The 18,765-nt window shown below is 50.5% G+C and overlaps 1 protein-coding gene across 1 annotated transcript in view; it reads left to right on the forward strand.

The window, feature by feature from the left end:
* Positions 1 to 13,499, forward strand: part of ATP8A2 (ATPase phospholipid transporting 8A2) — a 444,189-nt gene extending 430,690 nt beyond the window's left edge. Inside the window, exons 35-36 of the mRNA XM_032611707.1 lie at positions 1,789 to 1,880; positions 13,105 to 13,499. Coding sequence (XP_032467598.1) covers positions 1,789 to 1,880; positions 13,105 to 13,202 — 190 coding nt within the window. The 3' untranslated portion in view covers positions 13,203 to 13,499. The remainder of the gene's footprint in view (positions 1 to 1,788; positions 1,881 to 13,104) is intronic.
* Positions 13,500 to 18,765: the final 5,266 nt, after the last annotated feature.

The raw sequence follows: 18,765 nt of genomic DNA on the forward strand, positions 1-18,765 counted from the left end.
ATGCTTGATTTCAGAGAGCCCTTCCCGTCCGTGGCCCTGTGAGGTTCTCACGAGCCCCAGCACGAGGAGGACCTTCTGGACCTGAAACGTCAGAGGGGCCAGGAGAGGCAGGGTGGAGCGCCCAGTCTGTCCCTCAGTTCCTGGGGAGATACGCCTTCATCTCACCAGGGTCCCAGCGGGGAGGGCCTCAGGGAGCCCCTCTCAGCTGGGCTCGGAGCTGCCTGGCAGTGCCTTCTGTGCAGGAACCGTGGCCGGTGCGGGTCACACAGCTGAGAGCAGCCAGCACGGGCGCTGCGGACGTCCGGCGGCCACAGGAGGACCGCGCGTCTGCTCATGCCTGTGGCCCAGGGCGGTTAAGGTGGCCCCTGGAAGGAAAGATGAGAGAGAAGGGAGAAGCAGTGTGAGGGGACAGAAAAAGTGTGTGTTCTCATCAGCCACCTTCCCAAGGTGGGTAGGCTGATCACCTGAGCTGAGCTGGTGCTGAATTAAACCTTGTTCTTTCAGCCAAGATGATCAGCAACTGCTCTCTTGCAGAAACCCAAGAGCACAGAGAACTTCAGCGCATAGGACTGTTGAGAGTAGCCGGGCCCTGCTCCCCCTGCAAAGGCCCTTGGGGGAGCGTGAAGTGGACCCTGGGCTCAGGCCTGGATGGGCTGGGGGGAGGGGCTCTGGACCACAAGCAACTGCAGCTCTTCCAACTTCGCGCCCTCAAGTTCCCAGGCAGCAGACTGGGGATGTACGCGTTGCCGTGGCAGAGTGCTGCACAGCAGGTGGTTGAAACAACAGAGGTGTATTTTCCCACGGTTCTGGAGGTCAGAAGTCCCAGAGCAAAGGTGTTCCAGGGCTGGTTCCTTCCGAGGCCTCCCTCCTCTGCTTGCAGGTGAAGGCCGTCTTCTCCCCGTGTTCTCACATGGCCGTCCCTCAGCGTGTGTGTCTTAATCCCCCCTCCTAAGAACCCCAGTTAGCTTGGATTAGGGCCACCCCGATGACCTCATGTGACCTTTAAAGGCCTGCATCTTGTAATCCAGCCCCATCCTGAGACCCTGGATGGTTAGGGCTCCTGCAGGTGCAGTCTGGAGGGCTACAGTTCAGCCGTCACAGAGTGTGCCGGCCAACGCTGTACACCGCAGTCTGTTGGGGGCAAGCCCGGTGACACCCCGGCAGCAGGAAATCGGGGCCATTCTCGAGCATTTCCCAACCCCCCACCTTTGGTTGGTCGCAAAGCCCAGCTGTCCTCTAGGGAGAACCTCCGTGTTGCCCCAGAGCCGCGGCAGCCTTGGAGAAGGACCATTTCAGGAGAGGCAGGAAGCACGCCTAATCCTTGTGTTTGCAAAGAAAACTGACCTCGGTTTTCATTGTGGTACAAAATAAGCATCAGGTTCTGCAGAGGCAGCTGTCTCTGGCCGGGTCCTGGGGCACCCAGGCGAGGCTCCAGGCCGGGGGCGCAGGTGGAATGGAAGCTTTCCGCTCACCGGAGCAACAACTCACTCCTTGCCCCGGAGGCAGGGGCCCTGGTCCCCTTCCGTCAGGAGGCAGGCGGGGCTCCGAGGGTCGTGTAGGGACGGGGTGCACGCAGAGCGGGTTTTCAGAGGAGGGAGCCGCTCTCGAGGCATCCAGGCAGCATCTAATGTAAATAGAGGGGCAGTTGGCGAAACGGGACGTTCTCCTTGACGTGGGGCAGCCTTTCCCAGGTCTGTTTCACGTTACGACCCGAAGCCATTCTTTCTCTGAGCACCTTCGAGAGGTGTCCTCGTGGCCGGAGACTGACCATGTGTGATGTGCCCCCAGGACCAACGAGCGAGACCGGCTGCTCAAGAGGCTGGGCAGGAAGACGCCGCCCACCCACTTCCGGGGCGGTTCCCTCCAGCAGTCAGTGCCACGTGAGTAGCCCGCCGGCACGTGGTGTGGACCACTGCCAGGCTCTACACCCAGAAGTGGAAATGGGGTATCTGGCCCCAGGCAGGTACACCCGGTGGGTAGGCGATTCCCCGGGATCCAGTCAAATGTCTGAATGACACGACCCGTAAACTTCAGATCTGATGCGGTTCAGCTCCTGGGGCAGCCTCCCCATCAGATTCTTTCTAAGGTGGAAGTGATGCTCCTTTTACGTGGCTCCCCCCAAAGCAGCCCTACACTACTGGCATGTTAATCACAACAATGGCAATCACTGGGGAAGAGTCCCTGTGGTCTTCCCAGGAAGGCTGTGCCCCGCGCCGCCCCTGCAGCTGGAGGCCAGGCCCCGTTTCTGCCAAGCAGGGTCTGTGGGGATGCGTCAGAGCCCAGAGGAGCGGGGTGGGGGTGGGGGGCGGGGAAGCACCAGATGGAGCTCGAGGAAGGGATGGGCTCACCTGCAATCCAGCCCCTGGGCTGCCGGGCAGGCGAGGGTGCTGCAGCCGAGTGCAGGTGCCCCTGTGCGGGCAGCCTCCCTTCCCCAGCTGAGGCCCTGGTTCCTGCCTCTGAATCCTGCCTCGTCCCCGCCTGCACTGCCATCTCTTCAACTGACGCCCCACTTCTGCTCTCCTTTCTCTCCCTGAGTTGAGACGGAAACAAGGGGTAGAAAGTGAAGCATCACTGCATCCTTAGGACAGGTACTTGAGGATCTCTGCCCCGCTCAGCTGAGCTCCATCCCCCCACGGTGAACACATCTTTGCAGACTTTCTCAACAGAGGGAAGGAAAGGAACAGGTGGGGACGTCACGGCCGTCGGTGACCGCCCCCGCCTGGACATCCCCGTGGGAGAAGGGGCTGCAGTAGCTCCCAGCAGGGCCCACATGCCCCGCATTCTCTGAGGCTTCTCTGCCCCAAGACACCTGGCCAAGAGCCTCAGGTGGGCACATTAAGTGGCCCCGCAGAGCCCGGGCCCCAGCCACGGCCTCTGATCCTCGAGAGAGATTGAGTCCAGAGGAGGCTGGGTCCCAGCCACGAGGTCCGGGGCTCCACCTCAGAGCCGGGCTGCCTGCAGTCCCATCCCAGCTCTGCCACTTTGTGACCTTAGGTAAGTTAACCCCTCTGTTCCTACACCTGTAGAACAGATGACGTGAGAACCTCCCTGGGGTTATTGGGAGGATTCACTGAGATTGTACACATAAAGTGCCTGGAACAGAGCCTGAGCGCGTGGAGTCCAAATGTTAGGTATTACTTGTTTTTTCTGCCACAAATTGAATAACTTTAGGCCACTTACATATTTCTCTAAACGTCTGTTTTCTCCTCTGAGGAGATCTCATCTGAGGATGATCTGCATCTTACACAGCCTGTGAGGCTTCCCGGTGACGGGCACAGAGAACGCGAGGACTGGTTCCCTAAACGTAGGGCTTGCACCATGCAGCGTCCGCCCAGAGAAAGAGCAGACATGGAGAGCAAAAGCGGCACGAGAGCTTTCGTGGGAGTGCCGTAAAGGGTCTTAAAACTGCTACAAAACGTTTTATGAACTCCCAGTATTTTGAAGGACCAAACCAAAATTCTGGTCAACAAATACTAAAAATAGGCAAGACGCTAAAATCACACCACATTTTAAAGGCACTCAGCAACTAGGAGTAGGACCCTAATGGATCCCAGGGTATTTCAGTCACGGACCACCAGAGAAGGCCATCAAGCATCGGGAGGGGCTCCAGGCCTCTGCTTGTCTCCGGCCTCAGTCTTCCGGAAGGAAAAGCCCTAGTCTTGGAGCACTTGTTCTGATGGACCACCCGCACACAGGACTAGCAACCGAGCTCATTGTTTCCTACACGGTCTAATTTCCTTACCATCCACACAGTGTTCCCAATTTCCCAATTGCTATTAGGAGTCTGTTCCCAGACAGAAAATAGCTACTTTCATCAAGATGTTATGAGAGCTCAGATTCAAAAAAACGCTATTTCAGGGAAGTTTTATTCCAAAATAATGAAAAAAAAAATGACATGATTTTATGGACTTCACCATGTGTTCTACCAGAGGAAGACAAAACAAATAAGAAACGCAACCTGCCCTTCCACCTACCCGAATTCTATCCCCGGATCCTGGCCATGGCTGAGCATTTAGGAAGGTCTGGTCCATTGAGTGCTTGCTCCAGGCCCCCATCATTCCTTCCTGGCTGTCAGGACTTCCTGAAGATGAATGACTGTGGGAAATGCTGAGAGCCAGGGACTCCCTCTGAGTTTGGATGCGAATAATGACAGTTAAACGTCCATCAGGCAAGAGCTAGTGAATGGACGGGGTTTCTTTGTCAGGCTGGGCAGGCAGAGGCTGGCTGGGTGATTATGGTCCCTGCTGTCCTGCTCTAACCCCTATCAGGCTTTGTTTCTAAAGAGGAAAATATTTATCTGAATCACAGAGACGCTCGTGCTCCCAGGACCACCCTATCAGGCCACTCTCCTTTTTTTTTTTTTCTTTTCCCGGACGCGCAGGCTCAGCAGCCATGGCTCACGGGCCCAGCCGCTCCGCGGCATGTGGGATCTTCCCGGACCGGGGCACGAACCCGCGTCCCCTGCATCAGCAGGCGGACTCTCAACCACTGCACCACCAGGGAAGTCCTCCTTTCTTTCTTGAATTCAAAGTCCACTTAAGCTCAGTAGAGACTAAGAACATCCTGGTACCCATTTTGGAAACATGATGGTGGATGCACCCAGGGGAGCTGGTGGAGAAGCCCTCTGGTAGTGACCTCTGGGCACTCTGCTGACCCTGGGAGAAAAGATTTGCTATCGAACCAGAAGCTTCCCTCTGCTGTCCCTTAGGACAGATGCCTAGAAACCCTTCCCACTCCAGAGGGGCTGAGTTAGTTATCCCACTGGACGGCCCTTGTGCCCATGACACAAACAGGAGCTGTGGAGAGCACTGCAGCTGGCTTCCCGCAGGTACAGGTGGATCTGAGTGGAAAACAACGAATAAATGAAGACAGGGGCTGCTGCCCCTTCCACTTGAACACGGGTAGACAATTCCAGATGCTTTTCCCAAAAGGACAGTCCCAAACAATGTTCATGTTTATGTCTCAGCAAGTCCCCTTCATTCCTTCCCCTGCCCCCCACCCCCCAAAAAAACCACATTAAAAGGCAGGTAGCAACTGCTCTGTTTGGGATGACTGTCAAGACAGGCTCCTTCGTCCCTGGCCTGGAGTAGAGGCCGCCCCTGGCCTGGAGTAGAGGCCGCCTCTCTGGGCGCCAAGGGTAGAATTAGCCCCAACCACAGGAGAGGGCTCTGTGGCCTGGGCATCGCCAGCCAAGGAACCATGCTGGCGCCCATGCGGCGGATAGGAGCTGGGAGGACCTGGGCCTGGCCCAGCCCAGCCCATTCATTTTACAGAAAAGTAAACCAAGAAGACGGAGAGCTTCAAGGGCCCCGGTTCTGTGGCCAAGTCACAGCCAAGCGAGGATTGGAACGAGCGCTTCTCACTGGCGCCCTCGGCCCTGGGCTCAGCTCTACCGTGAAAGCAGGGCAGGGGGATGACCAGCTAGGGACAGAGAGCCCCGCGGTCACCTACCTCCCTGGGGAGGGAAGAGCTACACAGTGTCCCCATCTCTCGGGGTCAGGGCCCCTTCTGCAGGGAAGCGTCCCCCTGGGTGGCAGGCCCACCACCCAGCAGCATGGGGGATCCGAGGACAGCGCTGGGGCCAGCTCGGGAAACAACCGATCTGCCTAGAAACATCCCCTTCAGGAGACTGGAAGGTGGGTGCTGTCCAGAGCCCAGGGAGAGAGGCAGCTGGTCTGGTACGTCGTGGCAGCCAAGACACAGCACAAAGAGCACGCTGGGGCCGGACACAGGGCTGCAGTGCCCACAGCCACACAGGTTTCAGGAGGTTTCCTCGCCCACCGTCACCTCGACCCACAGCTCAGAGGTGAGAGGAGGCATTTCCTCTTCAGGTCCCAGGAAGCACCCGAGGCTGGGAGACCCAGCACAGCCTCCTTGTAGGAAGCAGTGGGCCATGAGGAAGCCCAGGAGTGCCAGGGCCACCCAGGGCAGGATGAGCCGCCTGCCTGCACCGGCTGCAGGGGCTCACGCTGCCCTCGGGCTGCTGTCCCAGGGTGGGGCCTTTGGGTTGGTGGGTTTGGTCTATGTTAGAAATGCAGGTGAGCAGCTCGACCGACGCCCCATGGGGGCACCTGTGTTCTCACTCTGCTTTCACTCCCACCTGCTCCCTGCTGCCCAGCCGTGTCCTCAGTGGCTCCCAGGCCACCTCTGCAGCTCAGCCCACACCTCCTGCCTCCCACGGTGGCCCTCCTGAGCCCCGGGGTCCTCTCAGGCTGAAAGGCATGCTCTCGGGAAGATCTGGCCAGCCAGCCCTGGGGAGGATGGAGACTTGGTTTACAGTGTGATCAGAGCAGGAAGTCACTTCCTCTCCTCCATCCCACGAGGACTTTTTTAGACATTGCTACTGAATGTCTTTATAGTCCAGAAACTTTCCTTTTTAAGCCAAATGTCTGAGTAAAGTAAGAATCCAGGACTAAGGGTCACAAGATGGCAGAGTAGGAGGACATGAGCTCACCTCTTCTTATAGAAACACCAAAATCACAACTAACTGCTGGACAATATCAACAGAAAAACGCTGCAACCTACCAAAAAAGACACCGCCACAACGAGACAGTAGGAGGGGAGCAATCTTGATAAAATCAAATACCATACCCACCGGATAGGCAACCCACAAACTGCAAAATAATTATACCACAAGTTCTCCCACAGGAGTGAAAGTGCTGAACCTGAGAAAATATTTGAAGAGCAAATAGCTGAAAACTTCCCTCACATGGGAAAGGAAACAGTCACCCAAGTCCAGGAGGCACAGAGAGTCCTAGGGACAATAAAACCAAGGAGGAACATGCCAAGACACAAACTGACAAAAACAAAAGACAAAGAAAAAAAAAAAAGCAGTAAGAGAAAAGCAACAAGTAATGTACAAGGGAACTCTCCTCCCCTAAGGTTATAAGCTGATTTCTCAACAGAAACTCTGCAGGCCAGAAGGGAGTGGCATGATATATTTAAAGTGATCAGAGGCAAGAAACTACAACCAAGATTACTCTACCCAGCAGGGCTCCATTCAGATTTGATAGAGAAATCAAAAGCTCTACAGACACGTAAAAGCTAAGAGAATGCAGCACCACCAGGCCAGCTTTGCAACAAACGCTAAGGGAACCTCTCTAGGAAGCAAAGAAAAGGCCACAACTAGAAACAAGAAAATTATGAACGGAACAGCTCACCAGTAAAGGCAGACATACAGTAGAGGTAAGAAACTGTCTGCACACAAATATGATATCAAAACCAGCAGTCATGAGAAGAGGAGAGCACAAATGCAGGATATTGGAAATGCGTTTGAAATTAAAAGACCAGCAATTTAAAACAATCTTGTTTACACACAGACTGCTATATCAAAACCTCATGGTAACTGCAAACCAAAAACCTACAATAGATACACAACAAAGGAAAGGGAATCCAAACACAACACTAAAGGTAGTCATCAAATCACAAGATAACAGAAGAGGAAGGGAAGAAAAAAGACCTGCAAAAACAGATCCAAAACAATTAACAAAATGGCAGTAAGAACATACATATCAATAATTACCTTAAAGGTAAATGGATTAAACACTCCAACCAAAAGACACAGGCTGGGTGAATGGATACAAAAACAAGACCCATACATATGCTGTCTACAGGAAGCCCACTTCAGATCTAGGGACACGTACAGACTGAAAGCGAGGGGATGGAAAAAGACGTTCCATGCAAGTGGAAATCAAAAGAAAGCTGGAGGAGCAATACTCATATCAGACAAAATAGACTTTAAAATAAAGACTGTTACAAGAGACAAAGAAGGACACTACACATTGATCAAAGGATCTATCCAAGAAGAAGACAGAACGATTGTAAATATATATGCACCCAACATAGGGTCACCTCAACATACAAGGCAAATACTAACTGCCATAAAAGGAGAAATCAACAGTAACAGAGTAATAGCGGAGTAATAGCGGGGGACTTTAGCACCCCACGTTCATCAATGAACAGATCAGACAGAAAGTCAAAAAGGAAACACAGGCCTTAAATGACACATTAGACCAGATGGACTTAATTGATATTTATAGAGCATTCCATCCAAAAGCAGCAGAATACACATTATTCTCAAGTGCACATGGAACATTCTCCAGAACTGATCACATGCTGGGCCACAAAGCAAGCCTCGGTAAATTTAAGAAAACTGAAATCATATCAAGCATCTTTTCCGACCACACCACTATGAGATTAGAAATAAACTACAAGGAAAAAAACTATAAAAAACACAAACACGTGGAGGCTAAATAATATACTACTAAACAACCAATGGATCACTGAAGAAACAAAAGAGGAAATCAAAAAATATCTAGAGACAAATGAAAATGAAAGCACAATGATCCAAAACCTATGGGACACGGCAAAGGCAGTCCTAAGTGGGAAGTTTATTGCAATTACAATCTTACCTCAGGAAACAAGAAAAATCTCAAATAAACAACCTAACCTTATACCTAAAGCAACTAGAGAAAGAACAAACAAAAACCCAAAGTTAGCAGAAGGAAAAAAATTATAAAGATCAGAACAGAAATAAATGAAATGGAGACAAGGGGCTTCCCTGGTGGCGCAGTGATTGAGAGTTTGCCTGCCGGTGCAGGGGACACGGGTTCGTGCCCTGGTCCGGGAAGATCCCGCATGCCGTGGTGCGGCTGGGCCCGTGAGCCATGGCCGCTGAGCCTGCGCGTCCGGAGCCTGTGCTCTGCAACAGGAGAGGCCACAGCAGTGAGAGGCCCGTATACCGCCAAAAAAAAAAAAAAAAAAAAAAAAGGAGACCAAAAAAACAATAGAAAAGATCAATGAAACTAAAAGCTGGTTCTTTGAAAAGATAAAATTGATAAACCTTTAGACCCATCAAGAAGAAGAGGGAGAGGGCTCAAATCAATAAAAATCAGAAAGGAAAAAGAAGTTACAACAGGCACCACAGAAACAAAGGATCATAAGACTACGACAAGCAACTGTATGCCAATAAAATGGACAACCTGGAAGAAATGGGCAAATTCTTGGAAAGGTACAATCTCCCGAGACTGAACCAGGAAGAAATAGAAAATATGAACAGACCAATCACAAGTACTGAAATTGAAACTGTAATTAAAAAAACTCCCAGCAAACAAAAGTTGAGGACCAAATGGCTTCACAGGTGAATCCTATCAAACATTTAGAAAAGAGTCAATACCTCTTCTTCTGAAACTATTCCAATTGCAGAGGAATGAAAACTCCCAAACTCATTCTATGAGGCCACCATCACCCTGATACCAAAACCTTATCAAGATACCACAAAACAAGAAAATTACAGGCCAATATCACTGATGAACATACACAAAAATCCTCAACAAACTACTAGCAATCCAAATCCAACAATGCATTAAAAGGATCATACACCATGATCAAGTGGGATTTATCCCAGGGATGCAAGGATTTTTCATTACCCACAAATCAATCAGTGTGATACATCACATCAATAAACTGAAGAATAAAAAGCATACAATCATCTCATAGATGCAGAAAAATCTTCTGACAAAATTCAGCACCCATTTATGATAAAAACTCTCCAGAAAGTGGGCAAAGAGGGAACCTCCCTCAACATAATAAAGGCCATATACGACAAACCCACAGCTAACATCATACTCAATGGTGAAAAGGTGAAAGCATTTCCTCTAAGATCAGGAACAAGACATGGATGTCCAGTCTCACCACTTTTATTCAACATAGTTTTGGAAGTCCTAGCCATGGCAATCAGAGAAGAAAAGGAAATGAAGGTAATCCAAATTGGAAAAGAAGTAAAACCGTCACTGTTTGCAGATGACATGATACCACTGGGTTGGCCAAAAACTTCGTTCGGGTGTTTTCAATAACATTCTATGGAAAGACCCAAACGAATTTTTTGGCAAACCCAATACATATAGAAAATCCTAAAGATGCAACCAGAAAATTACTAGAGTTCATCAATGAATTTAGTAAAGTTGCAAGAAAAATTAAAGAAACAATCCCATTTACCATCACATCAAAAAGAATAAAATGCCAAAAGTAAACCTACCTAAGGAGGCAAAAGACCTGTACTCCAAAAACTGTAAGAAGAAAGAAATCGAAGATGACACAAACAGATGGAAAGATATACCATGTTCTTGGATTGGGGGAATCAATATTGTTAAAACGACTATACTACCCAAGGCAATCTACAGATTCAGTGCAACCTCCATCAAATTACCAGTGGCATTTTGCACAGAACTAGAACAAAAGAGTCTTAAAATTTCTATGGAGACACAAAAGACCCCAAATAGCCAAAGCAATCTTGAGAAAGAAAAACAGAGCTGGAGGGATCAGGCTCCCTGACTTCAGACTATACTACAAAGCTACAATCATCAAAAGGGTGTGGTACTAGCACAGAGATAGAAATATAGATCAATGGAACAGGACAGAAAGCCCAGAGATAAACCCACGCATCTACGGTCAATTAATCTACGACAAAGGAGGCAAGACTACACAATAGAGAAGACAGTCTCTTCAATAAATGGTACTGGGAAAACTGGACAGCTACATGCAAAAAAAAAAAAGTTAGAACATTTTTTAACACCATACACAAAAATAAACTCAAAACGGATTAAAGAGCTAAATATAAGACCAGATACCATAAACTTCTTAGAAGAAAACATAGGCAGAACACTCTTTGATATAAATCACATCAGGTTTTGGGGGGGGTTTTTTTGCGGTACACGGGCCTCTCACTGTTGTGGCCTCTCCTGGTGCGGAGCACAGGCTCTGGACGCGCAGGCTCAGCGGCCACGGCTCACGGGCCCAGCCGCTCCGCGGCATGTGGGATCTTCCCGGACCAGGGCACGAACCCGTGTCCCCTGCATCGGCAGGCGGACTCTCAACCACTGCACCACCAGGGAAGCCCCATCAGTGTCTTTTTTGATACATCTCCTAGAGTAATGGAAATAAAAACGAAAATAAACCAACGGGACCTAATTAAACTCAAAAGCTTTTGACAGCAAAGGAAACCGCAAACAAAACGAAAAGACAACCATCAGAATGGGAGAAAATACTTGCAAATGATGCAACCAACAAGGGATTAATCTCCAAAATTTACAAACAGCTCATATGGCTCAATATCAAAAAAACAAACAACCCAATCAGAAAATGGGTAGAAGACCTAAATAGGCATTTCTTGAAAGAAGACATACACATGGCCAAGAGGCACATGAGAAAATGCTCAACGTTGTTAATTAGAGAAATGCAAATCAAAGCTACAATGAGATATCACCTCACACCAGTCAGAATGGCCATCATGAAAAAAGTCTGCAAACGAGAAATGCTGGAGAGGCTATGGAGAAAAGGGAACCCTCGTACACTGTCGGTGGGAATGTAAGTTGGTGCAGCCACTATGGAGAACAGTGTGGAGGTTCCTTAAGAAGCTAAAAACAGAGCTACCCTATGATCCGGCAATCCCACTCCTGGGCATAATATCTGGAGACATGCACCCCAATGTTCATTGCAGCAATGTTTACAATAGCCAGGTCATGGAAGTAACCTAAATGTCCACTGACAGATGAACGGATAAAGAAAATGTGGTACATACACACAATGCAATATTACAAGGCCATTAAAAGGAATGAAATAATGCCATTTGCAGCAACATGGATGGACCTGGAGATTATCATACTAAGTGAAGTAAGTCAGCCAAAGAAAGACAGATATCACGTGATATCACTTATATGCAGGATCTCAAAAACTGGTACAAATGACCTTATTTACAAAACAGAAACAGACTCACAGACTTAGAGAGTGAACTTATGGAACCGGGGGTGAGGGGGTGTAGGGATAGATGAGGAGTTAGGGACTGACACGTACACACTGCTATATTTAAAATAGATAACCAACAAGCACATAGCACAGGGAACTCTGCTCAATACTCTGTAATAACCTACATGGGAAAAGAATTTGAAAAAGAATAGGTACATGTATAACTGTAGCACTTTGCTGTACACCTGAAATTAACACATTGTTAATCAGCTATACTCCAATATATCAATAAAATTAAAAATTTTAGAAAAAGGAATCCAGGACGATACATGGGCAAGATTTCTCTTTTCTTCTCCTTTAAAGGATATGACGAACTAACAGCTCCAGTAACAGTCATAAATATGCACAGACAAAAGGCATGCTGTTGCCTGTGACGTCTTTTGCTCAGAAGGTCTAATCCAGCTGCGGGACGTTTCCGTACCCCGACCCAGAAGGGTCGGCCAACAGAGAGGGACTCCTGCAAATGTCCCTCCTGTGGGAAGGGCCAGTTAGGAGGGACAGCCCTGCCTTGGGCTGTGAATGCCAACCCCGTCTGAGAACCTCAGGACGGAGCTGCAGGAGAGCGCCGGCCCTTGGGCAAGTCATGACATCACCTTGTGCCTCAGTTTCCCCACCTGTGACACGGGAAGAACTCTCACCCATCTCATAGGGCTGTCGGGAGGAGGAACTGAGCTATGTGTGCGTAGTACATACAGCAGTGCCTGAGACACGGAGCATTCGATAACTGTCTGCTATTGTCACCAGCATCATTACTGGAACTGACTGTAAAAACCAGTCCTTCTGTAGCCACTGGGCCAATCATTAAATTCCTCTTGACTTTATCTAGTGATCTTTTTCTTTATTTACCCAAAAGTAAACCCGCAGCAACGTATTATGGTCCAAACCCATGCGATGTCAGTGAGGCAAGCCCCCAGCACTGTGTGCGCTTTGCCAGCCTTTACCGTTAGCATGTGTCTATTTATACCTACCTGGCATGTTTACTGGCCTGCAGCTTCGGGTGGACTGGGACATTTCCGGCGCAGAATGACTTTGCCTTTCCCCTTGCCCGGTGGTGGGAAAGTGCAGCCGTGGACCGGTGACCCACTGATTACGCTTCACAGGCAGAAATGGGAGGCCAGCCCTGAGCCCTGCCCAGAACCACCCGGCCTCCGCCCACTCTTGGCCACCCGCCCCTTCAAGGGGGTCACGGGTCTCTGGACCCCCATCCAAGGCTGTGGAGGCCAGTGTGCAGAAGCTCGGCTGCAGCCCCCCGAGCAGCCTCTCCTGGTCCCCCTAACCGGCCCCGCTGTGCTCTTCTTCCAGATGGGTACGCCTTCTCGCAAGAGGAGCACGGGGCCATGACTCAGGAAGAAATAGTCCGCGCCTACGACACCACCAAACAGAAATCCAGGAAGAAGTAAGACGTGGTCTCCCGGTGGAGCCTCAGAAAGAGATGGTCTGCTGCACCCAGTGTTCACGCGTGCTTGTCAGAAGAGACGGGTGTCGGTGGCCAAAACACCGGAAACACATCCCGTGGCCTTAGCCCACCCATTTGTTAGTTCCCGATGCCCTCAGAAACCTGGACACGGGCCGCAGGGGAGGCCACCTTCCCCCTTCCCACTCGTCCATCCGCAGTGCTTGGCCTGACTTTCGTGTACGCTGTTCCGAAGCATTCAGCTGTGCCCTGTGAGGTGTGAAATTAAAACCATTATGCTTCACCAGTGTTTCAACATCAGTCCCGGCGGTTCTGGGAGAAGACGGAGTGGGTTTCACGGTGCATGAGAAACCCACCTGGTGGGGCTGCAGTGGGCACGCCGACTTCCTGTGCTGTCAACGCACAGATTCGGTCCGCGGTCAGCGTGTAAACCTCACTGGAGGCAAGCTGCCAGCTTGCTTTGATTCCCCCCTTTGTTTGTATGAAGTTGGCATAAACGTCCTGATTGCAGTGAAATCACAACATAGATGTCTGGGTGGCAAACCTGAGAACGATATTGGAACCTCAGTCCCGTTCCCAGCAGGGCGGGCCCGTCGGGGTCCCCATGGTCCCTGCACCCTTGCTGCCCGGGCGCCCCACACTCAGACCTGCTGCATGGCTGTTCCCACGCTTGGTGCATGGTGGCAGCGGGTACCCGCCCAGACCCCCGCCCTCCCTCCTTCTCCCCAGATTCAGATATGGATGCCAGAAACCCCTTCCTCTATAACTAAAGAAACATAGCGATTCGCGTAGATCCTAAGTGTCTGTTCTATCTGCCTCTTTCTGACGACAGGGGAGCCTGCAGGTCAGGGCAATGGTGGAGCCGCTGGGGCCCTGCCCGCCTTGGTCAGGCTCTCAGAACTCATTTCCCGGCCTCCAGACCCCTGGACCTGGGCACCTGCTTAAATTAGAACCCATGCTTGTTCCCTTGGGAGCTCAGAGCACATTTTGCCTTTTGAGTGAATTTATAGCACATCATCCCAACGAAGGCGCACACCTGTCGCTCCGGAATCTGAGCCGATGAGTAACCCAGTGGGGAGAGGGAGGGCCTCCGAGGCTGCTGAGGAAGACGACCGTTGGAGGGAAGCAAGGGCACGGAGACACTCTTCCTGCAAATCTCAGTAGAAATTTCTGAAATCAAGCCCTGAAGCCCAGACAGTTGTCATGATCAGCCTCAGGTGTCCATGGACACGGGTTTTAAGTGAACAGAACTCCAAACATTTCAAGGAAACGGCCTTCCTTACACTGACAGATTTTCCTTCCTTACCCAGCCAGTGCTAGACGCAGGCGGCTCTCTGCACGTGAGGGGCCCTGAATCTCAGCCGAGGAAGGGGAGTGCCGAGCCCCTGACTTTGAACCACGGCGTCCCACGTTCTGAACGTGGACCGAACCCGGATGCCCTGGGGCGGGAAAGCAGCACCTGGAGCCCTTCATAAACGCCCGGTCTGGAGGCACGTCCTCTGCTCGCAGCTTTGGCGGCCGAACCAGATTTGGGGATCTGGCTTAACTTCAACACTTCTGGGCAGCTGCTGCTGAAAACGGCACGGCCCCTCTGGGGAGGGCTAAGTTAGGAGATGAAACAACAGGGCATTCTGCTTCCTCCCCGTCATTTCGGAGCACCCACATCTCACCGGGCATGGAGATAATTTAGAGTATGATTTGCGTGGACCACAAAGACGAATCCCCCGCTCATGAGATGACGGGGACCCAGAGAGGGCTCCAGGGCAAGCAGAACAATGCAGCGAACAGGCAGGCCCAGTTGCCACTCCTTCCTCCCCAAGGTCTAAGACAACTTAAACGCTGGAGCACCCAGCAAGGTGAGTGGTTGAAGGACCGTCATGCAGGAATCACAACAGAATAGGTGCCTGTAATTAACACAGCGGAGCAAGGTGGACGCAGGGATAAAGTCCTGAGTGCAGAGGAGACATGAACATTCTCACGGAGTCCTGTTAGGCACCCTGACGATTTGGTTTCACTTGGGAACTAAGCCTAGTTGGAAAAGGAAATTCAGACCCAGTTCTCTGTCAGACACTTGGCTCGTTCTTGAACTTAAAGCCTTCCGGATCAGATTTGTGAATTACGGTGTGCGCTTATCTGGGGCTTCTTGGTTTTTATTTTTTACATTAAAATACAGTTCAGATTTTTGAGTTTTTTAAGTGTATTTTCCAGTTCCCTTGAGAAGCAGACTGAACGGTCTTTGCAGTCATGAAATATGCACACAGAAGAAAGCATTAGAGGGATGCCTTTCTATTTATTCTCTCCTGTGATTAAGCTACCTTGTAGCCAAATGACTAAATTGGGTTTCTAGGAGGAACAGCTGTCACTACGTGTGATGTATGATGTTCAGCCGGGCCGACTCGGGGGCTGTGTCACTTGTCCTATCTTTAAACTGAGGTCAGAGTGTCACACACAAGCGCCCCCCCGGGGAGTATGGGCCAGACTTAAGCTGCACACCGTCAGCTCAGTGGAGATGCCACCTGGGACTTGTCACTCTGCAACACACAAAGTGACACACGGGCTGGCAGGTCGGCCCCGCGGAGCCACACTCTGGATTGGGCTGAAGTGGCAGGTTCCACTCAGGGCCAGTGGTCTAGCCCGTCTCTATGCAGAATATTCCAGGCTTCTTGACCAGTGTTACATTCTCTCTTCTTGCCCTGTGCTTTGGAGAAAGGAGATGCCGTTTCTTTAACACTTGGAGCGATACCCTAACACGCGAGCCTGGGCTTGCAGCTCACAGCTGAGAGCTGTGCTGGCCTTTCCTTCACCAGACAAGGCTTTAGGTCTTGCTGTAGGGAGCTGGCAGTGAGAATCTGTAATCACTTGTCAAGAAACAGTGAATAATGAAAAAGTGTAAGTAACTAATATCTGAAAACGCATATGGACATACATCACAGACTTAACGGTTGGATTTTTTTGATTTTTTTTCTTAAAGAAAGCTCTAGTCTATAATCTCACCATTAAAACAACGACCCTTTATCTTTTTGAACCATAAGGAAGAGAATATTCTATCATATTCCTGCTCCTGGAGATTTATGCCTTAGACCACAGGTTGAACAGAATGTTTGCAAAACTCTGCTGTAGGATAAGGCAGTCCTTGGTTTTGAACACGTGAAAGAACTACACACAGTTCAGGCAGGGTTTGAATTACTGCCCAGGGTCATTGTCCCAAAGTAATTCAAGGAGTGATTTAGGCTCAGCATTTGAAATGTAGCCTTCATCTCCTGGGATCCATAAAATAAAAAACTTGAACAGGGAAAAAAACTGTGGTTAAGCAGAGCCTGAAATAATAATATGGCAAAGAAATGAGTCACCAGGTCAAGTTAAAGGATGGCATCCTCCATGGTATTCATTAAATACTTCTTCATGCAAATGCTTAAGTTAGAAAGTATAATAGTGATGGAGATAGTGAAAATAAAGCGCCTCCTCCAAAAAAAAAAGGCGGGGGGGGGGGGGAAGCAATACAGCAGTTGACTTTGAGGCTGGTTCTTCACTGGCTCAAGGCAGTTCTTGGTCTCTGTCAGCCTTGGGGGAGATTATTTCGCCTCACACTAGCCATCTTTCCATCTTGAAGAGCTAGGAGAACAGGTAGAAGATTTTCCAGTGGGTCTCAGAGGTCAGGACCCAAGTTCCTCTGTAATGACATATTAACAAGTGTTCTTCCCAAAAGGAACAGACCTGGGATACTCGACTTCACGTGTTGGACTCTTCGTTGAGTTTTTTCTCAGCATCCCCAACTGTCCACTACCCACTTCCCTTCTCTTTTACAAGAGCTCCATTTAATGCCAGACTTCCAACTTGGGCTGTTTAAAGCACTCTTGGTTTGGTGGGTCTGAGTGAGGGGTGAAGGGAAATCCTCTCAGTGGGAAGAAAGGTCTCTGAGCCCATACAGCTCTCAGAGACCAGAGCTAAGAAACCAATGGGACTGGAGAAGAGGGGCAAGCTCCCCCGTTTCCCCACACCTGTCACCCTGCAGAGCACCTCTGCTCCCCTGACCCAGGGGAGACAAGAGAGCCATTCTTCTTACACCCAGGCTGGCTCATTTTCAAGTGACAATCTCTCGCCCTAGTTGCCTTAGAGATATCTACTCCCAGGCATCAGACCAAGGAAAACAAGCTCCCAAGATTAGCCCGACGGCATCTCTCCCGACCTGGCTACGGAAAGGAGACCTGTTCGTTTTAAAAGTCGGGAACAAAGTGTCAGGTGGCTTTGATTTACAACAGCAAGAGGAAGAAGAATGTTGAAGGAATGGCGCTATCCAAATAACCCTGCCCAGGAAACCCAGGGGTCAAGAGAGCTTATCGAGAGCCTTTCACAGACCAGCTCGACAGTGTTGAGAAAGGGCCAGAAGGAGGAGGGACGCCTGAAGACCAGGATGTGAAGCCACTTCCGAGGGGACTGGAGCCGGTCGTATTCCTGAAGACAGCCGGGCGTGCAGCTCCAGGGAGATCAGTAGACACCAGGTACAGAACTGAGAAGGAAAAATCTGCCCTGTCATACAGTCTCCCTCCTTCCGACGAGATCCCTGCACCGGGGAACACTTCCTCGGCTTTTCATTAATAACCTCCATCCAAGTCCTAACAGCCTCGCTCCGCCCTCCCTCTCCCGCGGCGCTGAACTGGGAGGCCTGCTGGGCCACCGCCCCCAGCCTCCCTCCAGGGCCTGCAGCCTCAGTGGGCGACGCATCCTTCCCGGGCTGCTGTCTGAGCATGCCGTGCTTGTGGTGTCTTCCTCATGCAGGCAAAGCCATGTGCTCTGCTGTCTGCTGTCACACCCGTGCTCGCATCGCTGAAATACCGTCTGCGCCAGGGAGGCTTTAATCTGTCTACGCAGAGGGAAGGGGGCAGTGGAGGCACGTTTAATTGGCTCCCAGCAGAGCGGGCGGTGGGGGGGGAGCTTTTTTATGGAGTCGGGGGGTTCTGTTCCCTCCCTCTAGAAGTGTTACCGTTTTCACATCCTATTAACGTCCCCTGGTTGTTAAATTACAGCCGCACACAACAGTGGAGCTGGGTTCCCTCCTGGAGTGAATGCAGATGGAAGAGCATTTTCCTGGTGTTTTCAGGGGGTTTGGAAAACGTAGTCATTCGTGGCTTTAATCAGTCCGTTGACTGGTGTATGTCTGCACAAACCTGTTTCGAATAAATCTTTTGTTAAAGTAAATGATCGGACCCCGCTTTATTTGTGAATTTCTTTCCCACTAATAAGCAGTTACTGCCACAGGGACTCCGGACTATGACACAGAGGCTCTGTCAGCAGGTACTTGGGGTCTGTACCTGCATACATACATGCCCTGCCCGCCACGCTGACAGCCTGGAAACGCTGTTAACGGCAGGAGTGCAGGGGGATCTGAATGGCAGATCAACAGGAGCTCGGCTGCTCTGAGCCCAGCGCCCCTTTCTGAGAAGGGGGCCCGAGGGCCACTCTGAGTCCGATGGATCAGGCAAAGGGAAGAACTGTGCACGGAAGGGCTTCTCCCTCAGTTACTCTATTCCCTTTGGTTCATCCAGTTTCCC

This window comes from Phocoena sinus, chromosome 18, assembly GCF_008692025.1.
Source record: "Phocoena sinus isolate mPhoSin1 chromosome 18, mPhoSin1.pri, whole genome shotgun sequence".
In the NCBI taxonomy this organism is placed as follows: Eukaryota; Metazoa; Chordata; class Mammalia; order Artiodactyla; family Phocoenidae; genus Phocoena; species Phocoena sinus.